Source organism: Paroedura picta, chromosome 3, assembly GCF_049243985.1.
Source record: "Paroedura picta isolate Pp20150507F chromosome 3, Ppicta_v3.0, whole genome shotgun sequence".
NCBI lineage: Eukaryota > Metazoa > Chordata > Lepidosauria > Squamata > Gekkonidae > Paroedura > Paroedura picta.
In genome coordinates, this window is record NC_135371.1 from 1,716,197 (window position 1) to 1,740,468 (window position 24,272).

The following is a 24,272-nucleotide window of genomic DNA, read 5'->3' on the forward strand; positions in this document are numbered from 1 at the left end:
AAACCTTATGTGTTCCCCTTCTGGGAACTCCGGGGAAAACCTAATTTGGCCAAACAAAGTGGTCTCGAAGTCACTCCAAAACCCCAGGCGGCCTGGTTGTTGCTAGCTGCTAAAAAGGACGAAGAACCTTTCCCACCACCACCTCCACCCCCAGAGGAAGAAGACGATTTCCCACCACCCTACAACCCGATCTATCCTTCACTCCGAGGTGAACGGCAATCCCTGGCTCGGGGTTCCCCAGCTGCCTCAACCCCCAGATCAGGGGGATCCGGGGAAGCCGCAGCATCATCCACTCCTCAGAGTTCTATAATAACAGCATCAACTCCCTGCTCAGGAGTATCCTCAGGCACCCGCCCCTCTTTAAGTAAAGAAAGTTCAGATGAAGAAGAGGGGGAGGAAACAAAGTTACAGGGGTTGGCCCGAAAATTGGACCAGTCAATAGGAAGCCTTGTGAAAACCATTGCATAATGTCACCCATTGCAAGCCACACTAGAGCAGCCACTGCAATGCCCCTGCGCCAAGTGCCATCAAATGAAGGGTTGGTTTACATCCACACCCCCTTCACAACCAATGACTTATTCAATTGGCGAAACAGCCTTCCACCCTATCGAGAGTCCCCCCAGTCATATGTTGAATTGGTCCAGCGAATTGCTGCCACCCATCGTCCCACAGTGGCTGATCTTCATGCACTACTGGCAGCTCTCCTGTCAGGAGAAGATGAACGCCAGGTATTGTTGGCTGCTGAGGCAGAGTATCAGAGAGTCCGGGGAGGACATGGAAATTGGCCAGAGAGGGTTTTCACAGATCCCAACACCACTATAGATCCCAATAGGGATGAAGACGCTCTGGTCGACGTTCGTAAATGCCTGGTCCATGGTCTAAAGGTGGGTGTCCCGAAGGCAGTAAATTTCCACCGAGTGGGCCAGATATTACAGGAATCAAAAGAGTCGCCTACGGACTTCCTGGCTCGCCTCAAGGATGCCTATCGCCGCTTTACAGATATAGATCCTGAGGCCCCAGGTAATGAGTCTATGTTAAAAGCTGCCTTCATTGGCCAGAGTGCACCTGATATTCGAAGAAAACTGCAAAAATTGGATGCCCCTTCTGCCCAATCCATGGAGGTCCTTATTCAAACGGCCTACCGAGTCTATGCTCAGCGAGACCAGGAGGAGGAGAAAAAGGAGGACAAGAAAATGAAGCGACAGGCTACCTTACTTGCCGCTGCTTTACAGGCTCAGACCCATGTTGTGGGCAGGGGAGGCCATGGGATGGGAAGAGGACGCGGGACCCCTCGGTTGGGTCCGAATCAATGCGCTATCTGCAAGCAAGAGGGTCGCTGGAAGAATTAATGCCCTCTAAGGGCAGGCCCTGGCAATTCTGAAAGTTGGCAACCTCCAAAGCCACCTCAATTTGGCCTACCCTCTCAAGGCTTTCAAGGAAGGGGCCGAGGACCACGGGGCCGGGGAATGACTCCCCCACCAGGAGAACGTCCAGCTGCTTTTCTGGCTACGCCTGGCTTGGACGGGACATTTTTCCAAGGAGAGGATTGACAGGGTTCCGGAGGGGAATTGTCAGCGTCCCCTGACCCTCTGGTGGAACTTAAAATAGGGGGACGAACAGAAACATTTCTTGTGGACACTGGCGCCACCTACAGTGTCCTGAATTCCCCGTCTATCCCCAGACTAGGTACGCTTACTGAACAAATTGTCGGAGTTGAGGGGAAAATGGACAGTGTATATCAGAGTCTTCCCCTAGAAGTCCAAATTCCTTCAGGCCCACGATTGATTCATTCATTCCTGTTAATTCCTCGATTTTCAGTACCAAAAGGGGTTGAGAGCGACAATGGGAGTCATTTTGTTTCACAGATCACCCAAGGGGTGAGTAGTTACTTAGCCATAAAATGGTCCTTACACTCAAATTACCGACCAACGGCCTCTGCCAAGGTCGAAAGAATGAACTGAACTCTAAAAACTCATTTGGGGAAACTGTGTCAGGAAACATCGCTGCCTTGGCCAAAAGTTTTGCCCCTTGCCTTGGCCCGCATCCGGGCCATTCCAAGCTCAAGGTTAGGACTGTCTCCTTTTGAGATAGTGTATGGCCGCCCGTTCACCGTAAATAGACGATAATGGAGAAGCGGTAATGGAAATAGCTAAGAATATCAGAAAATTGGCTCATGTTCCGATACAGAGATGGAAAGGATTCTTAGATGATGGGTGGTGGGCAGGTATTTTCAATGGAGCCTGGTGGAAAAAGGTGTTATTCTTTTTGACCTGTGCTTTTGCAGGACTCATGTTTTTACCCTGTTGTATTCCTTGTTTTATGCGTCTAATAACTAATGTGATAGAGGGAGCTCTAATTGGGAGTTCTTCCAATTTTAATGGAAGAACAGACCCTTTGACAGTGCAAGGACTGCTTTTATGATCTTGGGGGAGGGGGGGAGGACAGAATGTCAATGGCCAGACCCTTCCTCACTTTGAGGGGACCTTTGCCTGCAAACCCCCTTCATCCACACTGCCCACACCTTCTTGTCATATCGGGTCTGAAATCGCACAGCTGTGCTGGAGAGGTACAAACGTATATTGTAGTCACCCAAGGCTGGTTCCCAGAATCCAGCCAGATCCCATACTTCTTAGGAGCCACCTGGATTCCTCAGATGATATCAACATGTTACAGGAAAGGGCCTACGCATAGCCTATTTTAGATACATACAGAATTCAGGCCCCCAAAAGCCCCCTGTCCTGCTGCCAAGAGGCGATGGGTAAGTTAAACGAATTGCTTTTGGCAGCTTGAAAAAGCCTTCCTGGAAAGTAAACAGGCCACTCCCCTTTTGGAGAGAGAAATGCGATCGAAGCTAGCGACTGGCTGCTGTGTCACGGTTCCCACTCTTCCTCCCCTACATGGCTTGGCTGCCTCAAATGGTATCTAGACTTTGGTGTGCAGTTGTATTTTTGAATATTTAAGTTATGCCTTGAAACATATAAGAATGATCTGCTGGACTGTCCTTGCTGATGTTTTGTTTTATGATTTAAATAATGAGAGGGATAATTTTTTTTTGCAAAAAAAACCCAACAAATAGAATAAATAAGTTCACAGAAACATACTATATTTTTTCTTATATTTAGTTTATTTCCATTACACATTGCCTCTTAGCAGCAGCAGCAGCACAGTTTACCCTTTTGAGCTGTTTTTCCAGCTTGAATTCCTCAGAAGACGTCGTGCCGGGCCCTCAAGGGCACCCTCCCCACTCTAGAAAGACGTCCCCCCTGCAGGACAAGGGCCAAGGACCTAAGAACGTAAGTCAGCTTCTCAACCCTTAAGTGCTTTTTCCTTCCTGCCACGCCTACAGGACTCCCCCAGACACGATTATTATGCCACCCAAACCAATCCATTTCCAGTCCTCTAATCACAGGGCGGTCAAGGCGCCATGTACATTTTGGTCTTATTTTGGTGATGTAACCACATCTTCTAATTCTTCACGTCTCTTTGCCTGGGAAACTCCTCAAGGGTCCATGCAGGGCCCTCCCAGGTATGATCTCTGTCCTGAGAAACCTCCGGGATCTCACCCAATTTTTCATCCACACTAGACTTTACAACAACAACAACAAGCCTTTAATAGCATATAGACAAGAATAGCGCCATCCCATCTAGCACCTTGTTCAAGAGGCTAGGTCACAGAACTGTAGCCTGGAGAGACATTCTCCTTTTGAACAGACCACGCAGACCAGCCTGTGTTAGGACTTCTTTGGATTTCTACACGTCGCGAAGGTAGCTATACTTTTCTCTCCTTATACTCCCCTATCACCCATCTCGCCTCTATTTTTCTTTTGCGTGCGTGCTTCGTTTAATTTGTGGCCAAGTCTGCTGCTTTTTATTTTCAAACTGGTTTTCAATAATGATCATTTTCATTTTATTTTGGATTGTTTTCTGTGTGAGTTTCGAAGGGAACAAACCCTGGTAAACATCGGAGGGGATATCGGTCTCTCGCTAAGTCCCCACATAATGTGCTAATCCCCTCCCCATCTAATTTAGGTAAAAAAAGCATCCTAAAATACAGCGGATCAACCTTAGGCTCACTAATCAAAATCACTGCAAGAATTTTAAATCTTTGCTTAACTCCTAATGATTTTTTTGGGGGGGAGGGGGAGTCGTTTAACAAGGATAAAGCATCAACATACAAAGAACATGTTTAAGCCGAATGTAAGATCTACCTAAGAACATAGGTGAATACGATCAAATATCAACATACCAACAACAGGCTGAAAAAAAGCAGAAATGGGAGAAATACCTCAAAATCAGCAGAGACAGTGTCAGCAAACCAAGGTGGAGTGACAGGCACCAGGGGCAGGAGCAAAATGGGAAAGAAAACCAGTTGGGTAGCCTTCCCTGCAGGCCTGCTTCTCGTCCCAATTTTGCTAAGCTGGAGAGAAGTCAAGAAGGAGGGAGGGGAGGCACGGAGGTGTCAAGGGGAGACCACACTGTGTGCGTGTGGGGGGGAAATGGGGTGGACGGAAGGGGGGGATGGAAGGTGATTTCCTCTCCCCTTGTTGGTACTTCTGGGCCCTCTTCTTATTTATTTCTAGACTTTTGGAGAAATTGGTTGGTGTTACTATCAGAAATCTGTCCCATGGAGTGGGGCGTTCAGAGCAGCTGCGAGGAAGTGAATCAGGACAGCCAGCATGATGCTGTCATGGTTCAGGGCGGCAGCCTCTAATCTGGAGAGCCGGGTTTGATTCCCCACTCAGCTGGGTGACCTTGGGCCAGTCTCAGTTCTCTCAGAGCTCTCTCGGCCTCACCTACTTCACAAGGTTGTTCCGGGGAGAGGAAGGGAAGGCGATTGTAAGCCACCTTCAGGTAGTAAAAAGCAGGGTACAAAACCCGCCACACTCTTCTTTTTCACAACGGAAAGATGGTTCTCTCCCCCAACCAGCCTGTGGACCTCCTGAATGGTGTCTGATGCAGCTGACATTCAGCCACTCCGTGCAACCGTGCCCTTGGCATTCCAAAGCAGAAGGGAGATTGTAGGAGGAGGGCTGGGTTTTTTATACCTCATTTTTCACTACCCAAAAGAGCCCCAAAGTGGCTTACAGAAACCTCCCCCTTCCTTTCTCCACAACAGAGGCATGTGGGGCTGAGAGAACTCTCAGAGAACTGCCCTGCAAGATCCGCTCTAACAGGACTGTGAGTAACCCAAGGCCACCAGCATCTGGTGGAGGAGTGGGGAGTCAATCTCAGTTCTCCAGAGAGGCCACCACTCTGGCTCAAGACAGTACACCCGTCATGGATCTCCAACCCAGGCAGAGAACCCACAATGAGCCGTTCCCCTGAGGGGTTCTTTCTCTGGTGTCAACCAAAATAAACAGACATATGTACTGATGGGTTCGGTTCCCGTTTGACTCGTCCAACACGCACAAAGATGGAACGAAATTTGGAATCAAAGATAAAGATTCACTGAAATGGCCGTTACCCAAACTGGTCATATCGACATTCAACCAGGTTTGGGCCAGCTGCAAGAATGTTCTCTTCGAACCCCTCCGCTCAGACGAGAGGTTTCCAAATGTCAGCTTCTATTGTACTCCCTAGTATGGTCCTGATCGATCTTTGATACCAAAGTTTCAGCTGTGACAAAGTTTCAGCTTGCTTTAGCGATGCTTCCTTCATGCAGACGTGCCCTTCCACTTTTGGGGAACCAGCTGGGGACTAGTCATGCTGCAAGCAAGTTAAACATTCTTGCCATATTTCGATGAAGTTATTAGCTCTATGTCCCACCCGTCTCTCTCACAACGCAGGGCTCTGCGCAGCTCACGACGTTTTTAAAAGAACAGCTCAGATCTTGACACACTCCCCGTGCCTAGAAATATTCGCAAGGGAAAATATCTGGCAACCAGAGAAAATAAAAGGGTAAAGGAAAGGCCTTGCTGGGACGATTCCATCTCACACGTCCTGCGAAAGCCCGACAGCCGCCCTGCACACATCTCTCCTCCAAGAAGGCATTTCACCGGGACGGGGGCTACAATGGAAACGGCCTCTTTCCCATTCGGGACCACTGGAATCACCACTGGAAACTCTTTCCTCGCACCAGATCTTTTACGATTTCTCAGACGCAGAGTCTCTGGCAGGAAATAAGCTGTTGGTTCCATTCAAAGCTTTCCCCCGCGCCCCTCAAACTGGACACTACCAAGATCCTCAAGATGTATTTTTCTCAAGATCTCTCCGCATTCAACTGCTTTCTATGGATTGCTGGCTTAGGTGAACTTTTTTATGATACGTCAGGCTTCTGCTCTGTTTGAAGTTCTTTCCGCATTCGAGACACTGGTACGGGGTCTCCCCGGTGTGGACTCTCCGGTGCACGAGAAGATACCCACGGTGGCGGAAGCTCTTAAGACACACCAAGCACTGATAAGGTTTCTCGCCCGTGTGCGTTTTCCGGTGACTCGTGAGGCCCGAGCTCACGCGGAAGGTCTTCCCGCACTCCAGGCACTTGTACGGCTTAACCCCCGTGTGGATCCTTCGGTGCTGGCTCAGGTGCGTCGTCTGCCTGAAGCTCTTCCCGCACTCCAGGCATTTGTAGGGCTTCTCCCCCGTGTGGGTTCTTTCGTGGGCCTGCAGGCTGACGCTGTAGCGGAAGGTCCTCCCGCACTCAAAGCACTCGTGCGGCTTCTCCTCGGTGTGTATCTTCTGATGTTTGGCTAAGGCCCAGCTCGAGACGAAGCGCTTCCCGCAGTCGGAGCACGGGTAGGGTTTCTCCCCGTTGTGCAGTCTTCGGTGTGAACTGAGGCCCGAGCTTTGGCTGAAGCATTTCCCACACTCAGGGCACTGATAGGGTTTCTCCCCGGTGTGAATGTTTTGATGGGAGGCCAGGTGCGAGGTGTAGCGGAAGCCCTTCCCGCATTCCAAGCACTTGTATGGTTTCTCCCCGGTGTGGATTCTCTTGTGGGAAGTGAGAGCCGTGCTCCAGCGGAAGTTCTTCCCGCACACGGGGCACTTGTATCTTTTCTCCCCTGTGTGGATTCTCTGATGAGAAGCAAGGCCAGGGCTCTGTCTGAAGCTTTTCCCGCACTCCAGGCATTTGTAGGGTTTCTCCCCGGTGTGGATTCTCTGATGGGAGATGAGGCTCGCTCCGCTGGTCAAACTTTTCCCGCACTCCAGGCACTTGAATCGTTTTTCCCCCGTGTGGGTTCTCTGATGTATACTGAGTTGGGAACTCAGCCGGAAGGTCTTCTTGCAGTCTAAGCATTTGTAGGGTTTCTCCCCGGTGTGGATCCTCAGGTGCCGAATAAAGGTCTGTTTGTCGGAGAAAGTCCAGCTGCAGTCGGGGCAATGGTAGGGCCTCTCTCCTGAGTGGATTTTCCTGTGCGACGTCAGTGACCAGCTGTACCGGAAGTCCTTCCCACATTCTGTGCATTTAAAGGGCTTTTCCTCCGGGCATGCCTGGCGCTTCTCCTGACCGAAACGCTTCCCAATTTTCCCCACTTTACACAGTTCTTTGGTTGGGCGCATGAGTTGATGCTTGGCAGGCTTCCCCTCGTTATTGCAGAGCTTCCCGCATTCGGGTGGCTTATTCGGCTTCTCCCCGGCGTGATGCGGTGGGTGCTTAACAAGAGCTGCCGTCTCCAAAAACCTGTCGCTATTGCTGGGCCGTTTGGAGAGCTTCTCTGCCGTGTGGGATTTCTGATGCACCTTGAAGCTGAGGTTGTTGCCAAAGTTCTTGCCACACTCCAGGCACTTGAACGCTTTCTCCCCAGTCTCAGGTTTGATGTGCGCGTTCGCGACGAACTGACACTGGAACGTTTCCTCAGGCGAAGGGCTCTGCTCCTCTCGCTTTCTTTCCGGATCTTCCTCCTGGAAGGACATTCCGTGGATCTCGCTGATCTTTCTGGGAACTGATTTCTCTCTCGCCTTCTTCCTCTTTGATTCCACTTCAGCGCCAAAGGCCGCTTCCTCCACCTCTTGCATGGCTGTTTCCAACGACACCCCAGAGAGTCCCTTGTAGTACCCCTCCTCATCCCAGTCACCTGCTGGAAGGGAGAGAGAGAGAGGGAACCTTGATTACGTAAAACCCATGAAAATGACTTCTGCTGCATCAGACCTTTGGTCCTTCAAAGGGTCTCCAGGGTCACGGGCAGAGGTCTTTCCCATCCCCTCCCAATTGGAGTTGCCAGGGAGTGAACCCGGGACCTTCTATGCCAAGTAGATGCCTGCCCTCACCCCAAAGGCCAAGATAGCCCTGAAAGGGGTCCTGCCACCACCTGTGATTATTTTTATTATTATTATTTAATTTTTAGACCGCCCTTCTCCAAATAGGTCTCAGGGCGGTTTACAACATAAATAGTTAAAACACAAAAAAATCCCCATAAAAACCCCAATTAACATCAGCAAAAGTTACATATAACATATAGCGGTGGTGGTTTTGCAGAAAGAAACCAAGGCCTGGGGGCCGGCAGTATGACCCTGCTTCTATCCTGCTGGAGGGTTTTAACTTTCCCCGATGTAGCATCTTTAAGGTTTCAGATTTCCCATCTTCTGGCTCTTCCAGAAAAAAGACAAGATCATCTGCAAAGCCACGTAGCTTATATGAGTGCCCTCCTATTGCACAACCGAGACAGCTGGCTGTAATAACTGTTTGCACAGAGCCCTACATCGTGCACGGGGTTGGACTAGATGACCCAGGAGGTCCCTTCCAACTCCATGATTCTGTGATTCTAGGAGGGTTTTTCAAATCTACCTCATAACAATAAAACAGCATTACCGCAGGAGAGGGGGCCCTTTCCGTTCACTTTAACAGTTCTTCATGGAATCAACAGATGCTCCTGTAGGTATGACTGTTTTATGGACATGAGGTTAAGAGGGGGCAGGAGGGCTCTCTTGAAGGATCTGAAAGGTGGTCACTTGGAGGAGGGCAAGGAAGAAGAAGAAGAAGAAGAAGAAGAAGAAGAGTTGGTCCTTATATGCCGCTTTTCCCTACCTGAAGGAGGCTCAAAGCGGCTTACAGTCACCTTCCCATTCCTCTCCCCACAACAGACACCCTGTGGGGTGGGTGAGGCTGAGAGAGCCCTGATATCACTGCCCGGTCAGAACAGTTTTATCAGTGCCGTGGCGAGCCCAAGGTCACCCAGCTGGTTGCATGTGGGAGAGCGCAGAATCGAACCTGGCATGCCAGATTAGACGTCCGCAATCCTAACCACGACACCAAACTGGCTCTCTGGGAAGGTCCCTGTGGGCCACAGAGGAAAGGACCTGCAGTCATGGGTTTAAGCTACATGTAGACAGGACTGGCTAGGCCTATCTGGAAAAGAATTTTCATAGTCAAAATAGTTCAGCAGGGGAAGGGGTTGCCTCAGGAGGTGGGGAGCTCCCCCTCACTGGCTGTCTTCAAGCAGCGGCTGGACAGATCCTTCTCCTGGATGCTGGAGGCTGATCCTGCATTAAGCAGGGGGCTGGACTAGATGGCCTCTATGGACCCTTCCCACTCTAGGAGTCTGTTCTGTGCATGAAATTGACCTGGACTCTCAGCCCGGTGAGGCAAATCTACCCTGGGTGGTATTTTTAAAGGAGTTCAAAAATTCAGCATGGGGCTGGACACCTACTTGCCGGTCTCTCTGCTTCCTCCTCCTCCTCCTCCTCCTCCGAGTCCAGGGCAAATGGGTCTTCCCCTTCTTCTAGGTAAGAGAGGTAGTCAGGCTTCAGCACTCCTTTGGAGGAAACAAAGAGCTTGGTTACTTTTGCCTGCTAAATATTTAGGCCTTCCACAGAAACGCCTCTCAGAAAACGGAAGAGAGGAAGCCATTTTCCACCTCCACCAGCAGCAGCAGCAGCAGAGCTGGTTTTTTGTCCCCTACTTTTTACTGTCTGATGGAGTCTCAGAGCAGTTTACAATCGCCTACTCTCCCTCTCCCCACAACAGACACCCTGTGAGGGAGGTGGGCCTGAGAGAGCTCTGAGAGAACTGTGACTAGCCCTAGGCCACCCAGCTGGCTGCATGTGGAGGAGGAGCGGGGAATCAGAGGCTGCCACTCTTGACCACTGCATCCAGCTGGCTCTCAACAGTTGCCTGGATCAGGACATGCTGGTTTGGCCTTTGACAGTGTCAACCCAGTTCTCAGAGAACTTGAACGTGTTTGGAAGCTGCGACCATCCCAAGCACAACCCTGGGGTTCGTTCCTTTGGCCTCTGGGCCCAGGTCAGCAGCCTCTGGTAGCCACCTGGCTCTGTGTCCTGCATCAGGGATTTCACTTCACCCGGTCCTCTCTCTTCCGGAACACAAACCCTCCCACCCTGAGCAACTGGGACTCCACATCTCTGCTGGGAGCCGTAATGGGAACATCGATGTGGCAACCGAAGGCGAAAGAGTCCTCACCCAGAAAGGTCACGTTGTCGTAATTCTCCAGCATGACTTCCTTGTACAGAGACCGCTGGTCCGGATCCAGCAGCGCCCATTCCTCCACTGTGAAACGCACGGCCACCTCCTCAAAGGAAACCAGTTCCTGAAACAGAACCCCCCCCCCAAAAAAAAACACATTAGGATTGTCAGGTCCCCCTCCCAAGCAGCCCTTTTCTCCAGGAGGTGGGTGGGACTGTTCTCTGTAGGCTGGAGATGAGCTGGAATTCTGGGGGATCCCCAGGTCCCGCCTGGAGGCTGGCATCCTTTCAAGCATATACACAGTTGCTCATAGCATTAAAAGATAAAGGAAGAGTGATTCCCCCCCTCCCCCCGCCAAAAAAGGAACTAAAAAATTCCCATGAAACAACTGACGGAGTTGATAGCCTTACCAGATGGGCAACTCAAATATACTGCAAGGCCAAAATCAGCACCCCCCTCCCTCCCACCCACCCCCCATTTCCTGATGCCAGGCAACGCCTGACCCCTTCAGATTGTGGAAGCTAAGCAAGGGTGACCCTGGCCAGTCTTGGGATGGGGGACCTAGGGTTGGGCGGTTCGGTGCACCTCAGGCGGTTCGGCGATTGCGGGCGGTTCGGCAACCCTACTGAAGGCACATTAGGGGTTGTGACACGGACCGCCTTCAAATGTCCCTTGCCTGGCTGCCAGACATGCAATCCTCGCCTCTCCTGGCTACACAACACACACACCATGCCATAACCACACAAATCTCCCCCAGCGGTCCCTCCTCTTACCTGGGCGGCTTCCATTTCCCCACAAAGGATGGAAGAGGTCACTCTAGCAAGGTTATTCTGCAGCCTGCGGGGAAGAAAATAAAAGGGGTGGGGCTGGAGCTGAAAACAAGCCGCCTCTTTCCTGCACAAACAGCCTGGGGATTACAGAGATTCACCGAGAAGAAGAACATTTCAAAAAGGACCAGTCTGGAATGAGGGCTCCTCTCCAGCCGCAAGCGGTCAGCTCCTCCGGGGAAAGTGGCTACTTGGGAGGGGGCACTTCATGGGATTCTACTCCCCCCCGCCCCCAAATCCCACCCCTCCCAGCTCCAGCCCCCAGATCTGTGACTGAGCCCAGGTTCTCCAGATCAGGGTCTGCTGCTTGGACTCTCCACCCCCCACTGGCTCTCAAAAGCTTCTGTTACATTTAACCCAATAATCATTTGGGGGATTGGGCCAATGACCGGCCAGTTCCCTAGCCCAGGCAAGCCCGACCCTGTCAGAGCCCGGAGGTCAAGCCTGGTGACTGTGGCTAGTATGTGGATGGGAGGCCTCCAAGGATTTGGGTGGGAGTTCCTCCCGGGAACAGCAGGGGGCATGACAGAGAGGCAGGCCAGGGCAAACTGCCTTGAACATCCCTTTCCTGGCAGCCAGGCACCCCTCAGATCTCCGGACTACGCTACACACACACACACACACACACACACACACACAGCCCTCCTACAATCAATAAACCAACCCCTTCCTTCCTTGGAAGCTCCCAGAGCTGCCTGTTATGGAATCAGCCCACGAGTCCATCGGGGTCACCAGCGCCTACTCAGACGGCCAGGGGCTCTCCAGGGTCTCGGGGGGGAAAGTCTTTTGCACCATCTCCTCCCCGGTCCTTTTGACCCAAGATGCTGAGGATTGAACTTCAGCCTGCCAAGCAGATGCTCTTCCCCTCAGCTGGGGCCTCCCTCTGCATGGACCTGCTATTTTCAGAGTTAGACCCTTGGCCTCCCTCCTCCTTGCAACGGGAGATGGTAGGATTCGAACCCGGGACCTTCTGGCAAGCAGCGGTTCAGCCCCTGAACCACAGCCCCTCGCTAGATTCCGACTGCTGACCTGGAGGTTGGCATCCCAAGCAGCCCTTCTTCCTAGGGGAACTGACCTCTGCATTTTGGGGATGAGCTGTCATTCCAGGAGATCCCCAGGTCCCGCCTGGAGGCTGGCATCCAGAGTCCCGCCCCCCAAGTAGCCCTTTTCTCCGGGGGGAGGGCTGATCTCTGCAGTCTGGAGTTGAGCTGTCATTCAGTGGGTGGGGGGATCCCCAGGTCCCGCCTGGAGGCTGGCATCCCTAGATCGGGTTCCCCCGGGCCCCACCAGGGAGCCGCCGGGACACCCTAGACGCCCCCCCTGCTCTGCATTTCCCCTCCGGGGGTCCCCGGGCCACAGAGGGGGGCGAGGGGTCCCAGGCATTTGGGGCGGGGGTCTTTCCCTTGCACCCCCACCCCGGGTGCCCGTCCCGATCACGCATCTTGCTCGACCCAAGTCAGAGCCCGCGGCGTTTTGCAGACGCACCTCCCGGGACACGCGTCGTCCGAGGCGCTCCGGCCGCGGCCCCCTCCCGTCCCCCCCCCTCCCCGCTCCTATTGTGTCCGGCCGGCCGCCCCCCACGCCCCTTCCGCCCGGCGCCCCTGCAGTGCTCGCGGCCGCCGCCAGGGGGCGCCCACCCGGACGGTCCGTTTCCCTCCGCTGGGAGCCGCCTTCGCTCCTCTGTCCTTTGGCGCCCCCTGGCGGATCGGGGGGGCTGGTGCAGAAGGGCTTCCGAAATCAGCCCCTCCACTCTGTTGCCAGTCCACAAAAACAGAGCCCAGCGACACCTTTCAGACCAGCAAGGATTCATTCAGGGCAGGGGTAGTCAACCTGTGGTCCTCCAGATGTCCATGGACTACAATTCCCATGAGCCCCTGCCAGCGTTCGCTGGCAGGGGCTCATGGGAATTGTAGTCCATGGACATCTGGAGGACCACAGGTTGACTACCCCTGATTCAGGGGATGAGCTTTCGAGGGCCTCCCGTAGAGTGTCGGGGGAGGGAAGGAAGCAGGTCAGGCCTGCAGGCCAAGGGTGAGGGTCAATGCCAGGCAGCCCCACGAAAGTGCTCAGCAGATCCAGGGGGGCCAAGTGGCCGGTTGGATGGGTTTGTGGGCCCTTGAGGCTGCATTGCAGGGGAGACAAAAAATAGGCCCCCTCAAGAGAATAACCGGTTGCTGCCAGCAATTTCCAGTTATGCGTAGATACAGTAAGACAGTCTTGGGGCAGTTTGCATGCTCTAAAACTCAATAAATGATAATTCACAGAAATAAATAAAACCCGATTAAGAATGATCTAAAGGGTCTAGCTCTGACCCTTCATTGGGGAGGGGAGCCTGGCCCTTCCCAAGCGCTGCCTGCCCAGCTGGCTCTGGGGCTGGCTTCCCTCCCGCCCCCTTCCAGCGGTGCAGCAGGGAGAGGCCACTGGGAACCGCCTCTGGAGCTCTTTGAGGGTGAAACAGCCAGGCCTGCGGGGGGCATCCGTGCCCCTCGCCCAGTGAACAAGCAGTGCGGGTGAGGATGCTGCACAGGAGTCTGGGGGCAAGGCTGACAAGGGGGGCAGAGAGGGTCCATCCATTCATCCGTCTGGCCGTGGCCTGCCCCGTGCCAGGAGCCTGGCATTCCTGGCCACCTCTGGGTCAGGCTCCGAAGGTCCCACCTGGAGGTTGGCATCCTTGGGGGGAGAGGGACCTCAGCGGAGTTGGATGCTACCTAGAGTATTTTTCTCTTGTTTTCCTGTGGAGTTATGCGGCTGGCGTTGCTGTCAGAACAGCACCCAGGCCTGCCCAGGTCCTGGTCAGGCCCCCAGCTGCCCTGAGTGGTCCAGCTGTCCAGCTGCTATTAATATTTTGGTCTATCTACAGGTAGCACCATCAAGTTGTGGGTCCTTGAGGTTTTTTCATGGGATTCCCCAAAATGCAGTGGGAAATTGCATATCAGCTCCATGGCTACACATTGTGCTCTCTAGGAGAGGGCTTCTAGTTGACTCTCTCCCCAATGTTGTGGATTCCCTGCATTCTGCAGGGGTTGGACTAGATGACCCTGGGGGGTCCCTTCCAACTCTATGCTTCTATGATTCTTTGAACTTCTTATCAACACCTTCCAGTACAGTAAATTGAGCTGTTGATTTGTTGAATGTGTTTCTGGTGGAATGAGCCCCAATGAGCTCCTGGGTGGGGTGGGGTGGGGCTGCAGACCTTTTGAGGCTGGGGTAGTGGGGGAAGATTGAGGGGGGCCCCTTAGGGTCAAGCTGCAACTTTGGTTACCTTGATTCTCCTTCTTCCGCCCTCAGGGGTAGGGGGTGGGGATGGGGGGGATTTCTCCACCATGTTTTTGGATTGTTGGTCCTCTGTATCTGTATTTTTCTGTCCATTTTAATGGGGGGTTAATGTTTTTTTTTAACTGGACATCTGTAACCCGCCACGAGCCTGCTTGGGAGTGGTGGGTAACAAATTAAATAATAATAATAATAATAATAATAATAATAATAATAATAATAATAATAATATTCCCACTTAGTAATAACGCCTCCTTTTCTGTAAAAGTTTGCGTGAATCTTTATGGCCTTGAGACCCACGCTGGATCCTAAGGATGGCATCTGCCTGAGTCACTTCATCATTTCAACTGGGACAAGTAACGCTTGGCTAACACAGATGTGTTCTGTCCAGCTACAGTACTGAGAAGGAAGAAATATTCTCCCCTGTCGCTTTAAGAGATAGGATGATGGCATTCCTGGTATGTTAGCTCTGCCCTTTGTTCCCCAAATGTGATTGCAAGGTCAGCCCAATAGTTCAGGGGGGGGGGGGAAACGCCCCTTCCTCCTCCTCCTCCTCCTCCTCCTTTGCAAACTCCTTGGCTCAGCCACCCGCAGCAGATGGACAGGTCACTCTTTTGCACCCGACTGGGCTTTAAAGAATTCCTTTTCCTTTAGAAGGACTCCTGCAGGTATGTAAGTCTGGTGCTTTGAGAGGCCTCTATAAAGAGCTTAGATTCAAGTGGGCCGCCATGTTGGTCACAAGAAAACAAAATCAGAGTCTAGGGCAGGGGTAGTCAAATTGCGGCCCTCCAGATGTGCATGGACTACAATTCCCAGGAGCCCCTGCCAGCATTCCTGGGAATTGTAGTCCATGGACATCTGGAGGGCCACAGTTTGACTACCCCTGGTCTAGGGAGACCTTAAGGACCAACAAAGATTTATTCAAGGTGGGAGCTTTCGAGTGCTCAGGAAGGAGGGCTTGTGCTGGAAAGCTCCCGCCTTGAATAAACCTTTGTTGGCCTTAAAGGTGCCACCGGACTCTGATTTGTTTTGTTATCCAGAGCTTAGTTGGTGTTGGACACTCGCTGTCAAAAGCCATCCAGATCAGGCTGCGGGACAGAACAATATCTCTAGGGATAGACTCAAGGTGGGATTGTGTCAGATCTGCATCCGAATTCAGGTCTTCATTGTGTTTGGGAGGAGGCAAACCCTCCCTGTGCCACCTACCAATCCCACCCCCCTTGGGGCTTTACCTGTTGAATAGCCTCTTGTGGCACAGAGTGGCAAGGTAGCAACATGCCGTCTGAAGCTCTAACCATGAGGCTGGTAGATCGATCCCAGCAGCCGGCTCAAGGTTGACTCAGCCTTCCATCCTTCCGAGGTCGGTAAAATGAGTACCCAGCTTGCTGGGGGGTAAACGGTAATGACTGGGGAAAGCACTGGCAAACCACCCTGTACTGAGTCTGCCAAGAAAACGGCAGAGTTTTAATATGCAAAGGGACAGATCCCTGTCTGCTTAAAGAATAAATAGCTTTATTGAGAATAGAAATAACTTTGTTAAGAGAGAGGAGAGAGAGAGTCCTAGCAGTCTGACTGACTGTGTTCTTCAGTCTGTTTGTCCTGTTCTGGAGGCAATCTGGGAGGAAAGGTGCTCAAAGGAACAGGAAGTCTCCATCTGAGGCAATCGGGAGACAGGAGATTACTTGACAAATACCAGGAAGTTCATATTTTAGAATGTGTCCTGAAGGATATTCTTTCTATGCAGTTAAATCATACATGCTTCAGATCTTGTTTATTCCAACTAAAAATTCTATGGTTATAATGCAAAAAAGTTGGTTCACGTTGCTCTCCCCCCCTTTATTTCTTTCTTTGTCACAGGTGGAAGACCAGCATCCCCGGTCACACCTGAGGCCCTCTCTCCTCTGTGGGGAAATGGAAACAGTCACCATGCAGCCAGCTCCTGTACGTGGGGGGCCATTGGGGGGAGAGGCAGTGTCGGGCGGCTTGGAGGGGGGCAGATTCTGGCACTCGCGATTGTCTGAGGCACCCCTTAGGAAAGCCATGAAGCCCACTGATTCCACCCCATGAAGCGTCTCATCCTTGGGGTAGGGTGGAAATCACCCACCAACTAGGCCAAGGTTCCCCAACTTTCTTGAACCTGAGAGCACCTTTGCCGTTCTGACGCAGGGTGCGGGGTGGAACGGCAAGATGGCTGTCATGAGGACTGGAGCCACAGAAAGAGCAGAAGCCGTATTCTTGGTCCTGGGTTGGGGGTTCTTCTGGAGTTCTGGCCCCGCTGGCGGACCTCCTGAGGGCACCTGGGAATTTGGCCCCTGTGTGACCCAGAGTGTTGGGCTGGGTGGGCCCTTGGCCTGATCCAACATGGCTTCTCTTACGTACTCAGGTCAGCCCAACTACAGGGGAGAAGAGGGCTCCTGTAAAGCATACGCTGGGAAAGAAGAGCAAGAGAGAGAACAAAACCTACACTGTGGGTGCCGCTGTTGCTGGAACCATCTTCCCACCATATCAGATCTCCAGGGGCCAATCAGAAGCTCTTCTGACCCCTGTGGCTCCAGCCCTAGAACTATACATTTGTCTTTTCCAGGAAAATGAATTGTGTGATTCTTTTTCTGTGCTTCAGGGCCTGGTTTCCTTTGAGGAGGTGGCCGTGCATTTCACAGAGGAGGAATGGGCTCTGCTCAGTCAGGGCCAGCGGGCTCAGTACAAGGAAGTCATGCTGGAGAATTACGAGAACGTGACTTTTCTGAGTAAGGATCCCTCTGGCTTCACTCTGTAGGAGCCCCATTGATGCTGATCCTTATGTGGACTTTTCATAGGGCCACTTGGCTGAGAGGTTTTGTGGTCCCAAGGAGGGAGGACCAAGCCGAGAGAACGTCCCGAGGACAAAAAGGGAGCCATGTCAATTTGTGACGTTTCTGATTATTAATGTCTGCCCGTTGCCCCCAGGATCGCGCTGGGCCCTGGCCCCTTGGGCTGGGTGAGTTTAGTGGAGTGATGTTCTGTGTGTCCCTGCACACAGCAGGGGTGGCTTGTGTTGCATCTGGTGGCAGGAATTGTGATGCCTGCAAACTGTGCCAATGTGGGATGGGTCCAGCAGTGAGAGAGCGAGCCAGTGGAGGGCGACCCTGTAAAGGAGAGAAGACGGCCTGCGTGAACCTGGATAGACTCAAGAGGGGAGCTGCGTTGGTCTGAAGCAGCAGAACAGATTCTGAGTCCAGGCAGGCACCTTGAAGGCCAACCAAGTCGGTCTTAAATACCAAGTATTTAAAAGGCGGTGGTGTAGAGTAGCGATCCCCAACCTGTGGGCCGCGGACCACATGTGGTCCTTCGACTGATTGGAGGTGGGCCCCGAAGGACGCCTTCTCTCCCCCCCCCCCGGCCCTTTACTTCATCCCCCCAGCCCTTTACAACACACTTCATTGTTGTGGCGTGTCTGCATCTTATTTTGAAGGGATGTTAAAACATTACCATAGCAATCAGAGAGCGCTAGGGCAATGGTTGAGAGTAGAGGAGTAAACTACCCCCCCCCACACCGGGCCTCAGTAAAAGGCGTTGAGGGGTCCCCAGTGTTGAGTGGTCCCCGGTGATAAAAAGGTTGGGGACCACTGGTGTAGAGGATGGAGCAGAATTATTCTCTCTCACCCCGGAGGGACAGACCAGAATCAATGGGATGAAATGAATGCAAAAGAAATTCCGTCTCAACACCCGGAAGAAGTTCCTGACAGCCAGAGTAGTTTCTCAGTGGAACAGGCTTCCTCGGGAGGTGGTGGGTTCTCCATCTTTGGAGAACTGTGCTATCCTCTCCTGAGAAGCAGGGCAAGAACTGAGTTTCTTTGGGATGCCGAATTTGTTGCTAGACGTAACTGGCCTGCTTTTTTTCTCCGAAGGTTTTCTCAGACCTGACTCTCTCTCTTGCCTGGAAGAGGACGAGGATCCCTTTGGCTTGGACTCGGAGGAAGAGGAGCAGTCGGCAGGTAAGTAGGGTTAGGAGCGGTCAGCACATAGGTAGGTAGGTGAGCGGGGGACTGTGGCTCAAGGGGAAAGCCTCCGCTTGCAGGCAAGAAACCCCCCACCCCCAGAGGATGGGAAAGGCGTGTGGCTGAGACCCCGGAGAGGCACCGTCTCAGTGGACCCTCGAAAGCCAGAGGGACCACTGCTCTGCTTAAGTACAGGGCCAGGAAGGAGACCGACACAGACTGAGAAGCTGCACTTGTTTCTCCTGACAAGCTCTGATTGGAGAGGGGGGGGGGTCCCTTAATTAAGGAGGCCATATCTTTCCAAATAATAAAATGAGTTCCATGGCAATTGGTCCTGAGTGGGGGTGCTCAGCCAATAGAAAAGAGTCCGTCTGAGGGATCTGCCCAGCAACCGCTGACGAGATCAGACTGCCTTTTTCCTATTGGTGAAGGGGGGCGATGTCGAGGGAGCTCCAATCGTCTCCTAAACACCAGCTCCGCAGCCCCACTGCCCTGCGGCTCTGGTTGCACCTTTTGGGGAGAGCACACCTGGTTGATGTCCCCGGTCCCGCCTCCCCTGACAGCCAGCCTGCCTGCCAGCCCCTGGCCCCGCCCAGCTCTGGCATGAGAGGGGGTGAAGGAGGGACCCCAAGGCAGACAATGGGACCACCTTGGTGCTCACCCTTTTATTTTTAGGGGGCCTTGGGAGTGGGGGCGGGAGGGGAGGAGCCACAGTGTGGCCACCGCTGCTCTATAGTATCTAAAGTTCTATAAGAGCCTTCCCTTGTCTCTGACCCGGAAATTGCAATTGGTGCAGAATGCAGCTGTGAGGGTCCTCACGAGGCGATCTTGGAGGTCCCATTTCCAACGTATGCTGAGACAGCCGCATTGGTTACCGGTTGGCTTCTGGATCAGATTCAAGGTTCTGGTTTTAACCTTTAAGGCTCTCTGTCGCCTGGGTCCCTCCTATGCGAGGGACCGCTCATCTAATCCCCCCCCCACAGGGCTCTTTGCGCTGCAGGTGCAAATCCGCTGGTGGTCCTGGGCCCCCGGGAAATTTGCCTGACCGTGACCAGGGCCAGGACCTTTTCGATCCTGGCCCCGACCTGGTGGAATGAGCTCCCAGAAGAGCTGAGGGCCCTGGTAGAGCTCTCTGGCTTCCACAGGGCCTGTAAGACGGAGCTCTTACACCAGGTGTTGGTTGAGGCCTGCTTGGTAGTGAGATTGGGTCCCTCCCTCTGTAGCTTTGGCAGCCTTTATAGCTGTGACCCTCTAGGCTAACCATCACCTGCGAACATCGATCAGGGTCACGGAGAATGCTAGTGGAAGGGCTGAGGCCGGGCATGGGTTGGGGGGGGGGGTCTATTCCTGCCACCATTTTGGATGTTTTTAGGGTTTTGTTTTTATGGAAAGTGGCACGAGCCGGCTTTCACAAGAGTCCTGCCTTGGAGAATGTGGTAACCTTTAGGACTGGGGTAGTCAACCTGTGGTCCTCCAGATGTCCATGGACTACAATTCCCATGAGCCCCTGCCAGCAAAAGCTGGCAGGGGCTCATGGGGATTGTAGTCCATGGACATCTGGAGGACCACAGGTTGACTACCCCTGCTTTAGGAGACATTCTCCTCGGCCTTCCTGGTTGGGCTGATGATTCTGTCTCTCGCTTTCTTGCAGCGGGTAGTTGGGGTGATGCGGAATACGACAAGAGGCTCTTCGAGGCGTCCTCGGAGACAGCCGTGCATGAACTGGAGGAAGAGGCCTTTGGGACCAGCGGAGACATCCAAGAAGTGTCAGCCGAAAGGAGCGGAGGAGCCCGGAGCCCTTCGGCTGAGAAACGGTTCCCCCGCTCCGCCAGCCTGAATCTTGCTCTGCCGATCCCAACAGGGGAGCAGGCGTTCAAGTGCTGGGAGTGTGGGAGGAACTTGGCCAGCGGTCTCAGCCTGAAGGCGCATCAGCGAATCCATTCGGCAGAAAAGCCCGATGAGTCCTCAGGGGGAAGCGGCCGCTTTTCGGACGAGGTGAGTCGAACTGAGCCTCAGCAGATTCACACCGGGGAGAAGCCGACTGAGCCCCCCGAAGGTGGGAAGGGTCCCAGGAACAGGGGGAAGGTTGCCAAGCAGCGATCCAGGGGCTCAGCCAAGGCGCCCTCTAAGGCTGGGGAGCGGAGAAAGAGCCGTGGGCAGAGTGAGCAACCAAGAGCGCGCTCAGGGAAGAAGACATATCAATGCACCGAATGTGGGAAGGACTTCAAGTACAGCCACTCACTGACATCGCACAGGAGAATCCACTCAGGAGAGAGGCCCTACCATTGCCCCGACTGCAGCTGGACTTTCTCCGACAAGCAGACCTTTATTTGGCACCTGAGGATCCACACCGGGGAGAAACCCTACAAATGCTTAGACTGCAAGAAGACCTTCCGGCTGAGTTCCCAACTCAGGATACATCAGAGGACCCACACGGGGGAAAAACGATTCAAGTGCCTGGAGTGCGGGAAAAGTTTCACCAGCAGAACAGGCCTCGTCCCCCATCAGAGAATCCACACCGGGGAGAAGCCCTACAAATGCCAGGAGTGCGGGAAGGGCTTTGCATCGAGACCTGGCCTTTCTTATCATCAGACCACCCACACAGGGCGGGAAAGGTACAAATGCCCGGAGTGCGGGAAAAGCTTTGGTTATAGAGCTAGCCTCACATGTCATCGAAGAATCCACACAGGGGAGAAACCCTTCAAGTGCTTGGAATGTGGGGAAAGTTTCTACGATGGAGCGCACTTCATTACGCATCAAAGGAAACACACCGGGGAGAAACCATATAAGTGTGACGAGTGTGGAAAGTGCTTCAGGCAGAGCTCACACCGCAATACACACCGAAAACTGCACAAAAGGGAGACACCCTATGAATGCTCAGAGTGTGGAAAGCGCTTCAAGGTGGGCAGTGCCTTAACCACACATCAGAAAATACACAGCGAGGTGAAGCCACACCGCTGCTTTGAATGTGGAAGGACCTTCCGACATTTCAGTAGCCTAAAGTCTCACGAAAGAACCCACACGGGGGAGAAGCCCTATAAATGCCTGGAGTGTGGGAAAAGTTTCACGCAGGCTTCGCACCTGAGCCAGCACCGAAGGATCCACACAGGGGAGAAGCCCTATAAGTGCCTGGAGTGCGGGAAGAGCTTCCGGGTGAGTTCAGGCCTCATGAGTCATCGTCGAAGAATTCACACAGGAGAGAAACCTCATCAGTGCTTGGTGTGTCAGAAAAGTTTCCACGATCGTCACCGTCTTCTTGCACACCAGCGAGTTCACACTGGGGAGAAACCATTCCAGTGTGCCCAATGTGGAAAGGACTTTAAGGAGAGGAGCAGTCTGGTTCATCACGAGAAAGCACACCTCAGGAAGAAATCCATGGAATCTGCTGTTGGGGAATCAGCATCTGAGAAGTAGCTTCCCTGGATCTTGGGAAAGATTGCACCAGTAGCCCAAGGCATATCAGCACAGCTGATTAAGTCATGCCATCATTATGTCGCCCATGAGAATTAGCATCCAAATAATTTCTCAAAACAATAAAAAATGTATCAACTTAAAAGAAATTGAATTGACGGAAATGAACAGACCTTTAGCTGTGAAAGGAGGGCACAGGAGGTCTGAATTGGGACGAAATAAAGATGAAAAGGGGAGAGAGAATAGTTCTCTGTCTGGCCAGAGCTGTTTCAAATGCACATATTATGGAAAAAGTGAGAAATAATTCTAATCCTTGGGCATTCATATTTGGAGTGAATGACGGATTCCTGAGCGTTCGATGGAGGAATGTATAATTGGTGATCATTATTTTACTTTATATGTTTTATCTTGAAACTATGTAACCATTATGAATTATTAATGAACAACTACTTACTTTCATGTAGACGTTGGTTTTTATATGCCATTAAAGGTTTTTTTATTTTGAATTCTGAATTTGAAAAAAGGACTTGTGGTCAAAGTGAAACGGGTTAATTTTTGGCCGTTTGCCGGTTGCTGCCCGGATCTGGTTCAGGATTTTGGTTTTGACCCTTAAGGCTCTCCACAGTCTGGGTCCCACATATCTGAGGGGGGCGCCTGTCACCCTATGCCCCCTGCAGAGCCTTACACTCTGTGGGGCCAAACTTACTGGTCCTTCCCAGCCCCAGGGAAGCACGCCTGGCCTCAACCAGGGCCAGGGCCATCTCAGGCCTGGCCCCTACATGGTGGAATGAGCTCCCGGGAGAGCTGAGGGCCCTGCGGGAGCTTTTGCCATTCCACAGGGCCTGCAAAACAGCTCTTGTGCCAGGGCTGTGGTTGGGGCCAGGGCAGGGAGGGAGATTGGCTTGGAGTCCCGCCCCCCCCCCTCCGGCCTCAGTGTTAGGCAGAAGTTAGGCCATTATGATCTTGTCCCTCTTTCCACCCCTCATTAGAGGTTGGTTGGGGTTTGGAGGATGAAGGAATTCGGCCATGTTTGTGCCAGTTTTGCTTTATGATTCTGTCCTGTTTTTAATGGGGTTTTATTGGGGTTTATTGGACACCTTGTAACCCGCCATGAGCCAGGGTCAGGAGTGGCGGGAAATAAATGTAATAATAATAATACTAATTTTAAAAGGCAGGAAGGGCTGCTTTGCCCCCCAACAATCGGCTGTTTTTTGTTTTGTTTTTTTTTATAATGATTTTTTTTATTTTCATAAAGATAGAAATATAATCATCATTTGAGAATATACGACCCCACATTGACTCCACAGTGATATAAACTTTTGCCCAAAACTCTAAGAGCCATGAGTCTAAGAGCCATCCACATTTCCACTACATTAAAAAAAAAAAAGGCCTGTTTAGATATACAAAAGAAAAGTTATTATTAATCAACTTACTTGAGAGATCGTAGACCTCACATTAACTGCTTGATACAATCTAAGAGCTATCCTAGCAGATATTTCTAGGTTTGAGTTAGATGCTTAACATTAAACATTTCTTATAGCACAGTATGAGTTTTGGCCCTGTATCAATACCCTGATGAAGGGAGAGGAAAGTAGGGCTTTGCCTTAAAGATGTACAAAGAAAAAAAATTACAAAAGGATTTCATAATTTCTCCTTGTCCTTAATACAGATACATCTACAAACCATTTATACTTGGCCCATTCTAAGAGCCATCCTGACAGGTATAAGTTGAGAGCTTTGCATTTTCTACAGATCAATATGAGCTTTGGCCCTATAACAATACACCAATAAAAAAAAATAATAAGAGGGGAAAGCCCCATTTTATATTTCCAACGCTAACGATTATATTACCTATATGCTTACTAAGGAAAAGAAACAAGAGAGAAAAAAGGCACTGCTTCCCCTTTTTCATAAAAATAGCAATGTAGGATACAGTATATGTTGTTAATACAGAGAATAATAAGATTTCCAGGTTTAGATTAAATGCTTAACATTAAACATAGAACAATATAAGCTTTCAGTCTTCTATAGCTTCTCCTTATCCTTGGTTCTGATACATCTACAAAACAATTTATGCTTGACCCATTCTAAGAACCATCCTGACAGATATATTTTCAGATTTAAGTTGAAAGCTTAACATTAAACATTTTCTACAAGTCAGTGTAGGCTTTAGTCCTAGGACAATTCACTAATAGAAGAAAGAAAAAATAAGGGGGGAGAACCCCATTTTACATTTTCAGCACTAATGATTATATTACCTATATGCCTATAAAAGAAAAGAGACAAAAAAAAAAAAACAAGAGAGAAAGAGACACTGCTTCCCCTTTTTCATAAAAATGGAAATATAGGATACAGTATAACATTAAACATAAAACAATATGAGCTTTCGGTCTTCTTAAGGGGGTCTCATCTCGAGGCTTGCTACAT

General features: G+C 51.6%; 2 protein-coding genes across 6 annotated transcripts; one reads left to right on the forward strand and one right to left on the reverse strand.

Annotated features, from left to right (window-relative positions):
- Nucleotides 1-3,093: 3,093 nt before the first annotated feature.
- Nucleotides 3,094-12,741, reverse strand: LOC143833984 (uncharacterized). 3 transcript variants are annotated; one of them, XM_077330414.1, is made up of 5 exons: nt 12,670-12,741; nt 11,131-11,194; nt 10,355-10,481; nt 9,585-9,689; nt 3,094-8,015 (listed from the first exon to the last, which is right to left on the reverse strand). In XM_077330414.1, the coding sequence occupies exons 2-5, from the start codon at nt 11,143-11,145 to the stop codon at nt 6,217-6,219; spliced, it is 2,046 nt and encodes a 681-aa protein (XP_077186529.1). In that variant the 5' UTR covers nt 11,146-11,194; nt 12,670-12,741; the 3' UTR covers nt 3,094-6,216. The 3 variants fall into 3 exon arrangements, with proteins under 3 accessions (XP_077186529.1, XP_077186528.1, XP_077186527.1); XM_077330413.1 differs by lacking the exon at nt 12,670-12,741 and adding an exon at nt 12,260-12,663 and having other exon boundaries at nt 3,094-8,012; XM_077330412.1 differs by lacking the exon at nt 12,670-12,741 and adding an exon at nt 12,260-12,663.
- An 828-nt stretch (nt 12,742-13,569) lies between these two features.
- Nucleotides 13,570-22,351, forward strand: LOC143833985 (uncharacterized). Of its 3 annotated transcripts, XM_077330415.1 has the most exons (6): nt 13,570-13,694; nt 14,726-14,915; nt 16,315-16,398; nt 17,078-17,204; nt 18,345-18,431; nt 20,086-22,351. In XM_077330415.1, the coding sequence occupies exons 2-6, from the start codon at nt 14,901-14,903 to the stop codon at nt 21,846-21,848; spliced, it is 2,076 nt and encodes a 691-aa protein (XP_077186530.1). In that variant the 5' UTR covers nt 13,570-13,694; nt 14,726-14,900; the 3' UTR covers nt 21,849-22,351. The 3 variants fall into 3 exon arrangements, with proteins under 3 accessions (XP_077186530.1, XP_077186531.1, XP_077186532.1); XM_077330416.1 differs by lacking the exons at nt 13,570-13,694; nt 14,726-14,915 and adding an exon at nt 14,984-15,125; XM_077330417.1 differs by lacking the exons at nt 13,570-13,694; nt 14,726-14,915; nt 16,315-16,398; nt 17,078-17,204 and adding an exon at nt 17,223-17,434.
- The last annotated feature ends 1,921 nt before the right edge of the window (nt 22,352-24,272 follow it).

Bases quoted from the DNA above. Each gene is read 5' to 3' on its own strand.
- LOC143833985 (XM_077330415.1), top strand. The intron at 16,399-17,077 runs GTACGTGGGGGG...TCTGTGCTTCAG, and splicing joins TCACCATGCAGCCAGCTCCT to GGCCTGGTTTCCTTTGAGGA. The intron at 18,432-20,085 runs GTAAGTAGGGTT...GCTTTCTTGCAG, and splicing joins GGAAGAGGAGCAGTCGGCAG to CGGGTAGTTGGGGTGATGCG.
- LOC143833984 (XM_077330412.1), bottom strand. The intron at 10,482-11,130 runs GTAAGAGGAGGG...GTTCTGTTTCAG, and splicing joins GGGAAATGGAAGCCGCCCAG to GAACTGGTTTCCTTTGAGGA. The intron at 8,016-9,584 runs GTAGGTGTCCAG...TCTCCCTTCCAG, and splicing joins GGAAGCAGAGAGACCGGCAA to CAGGTGACTGGGATGAGGAG.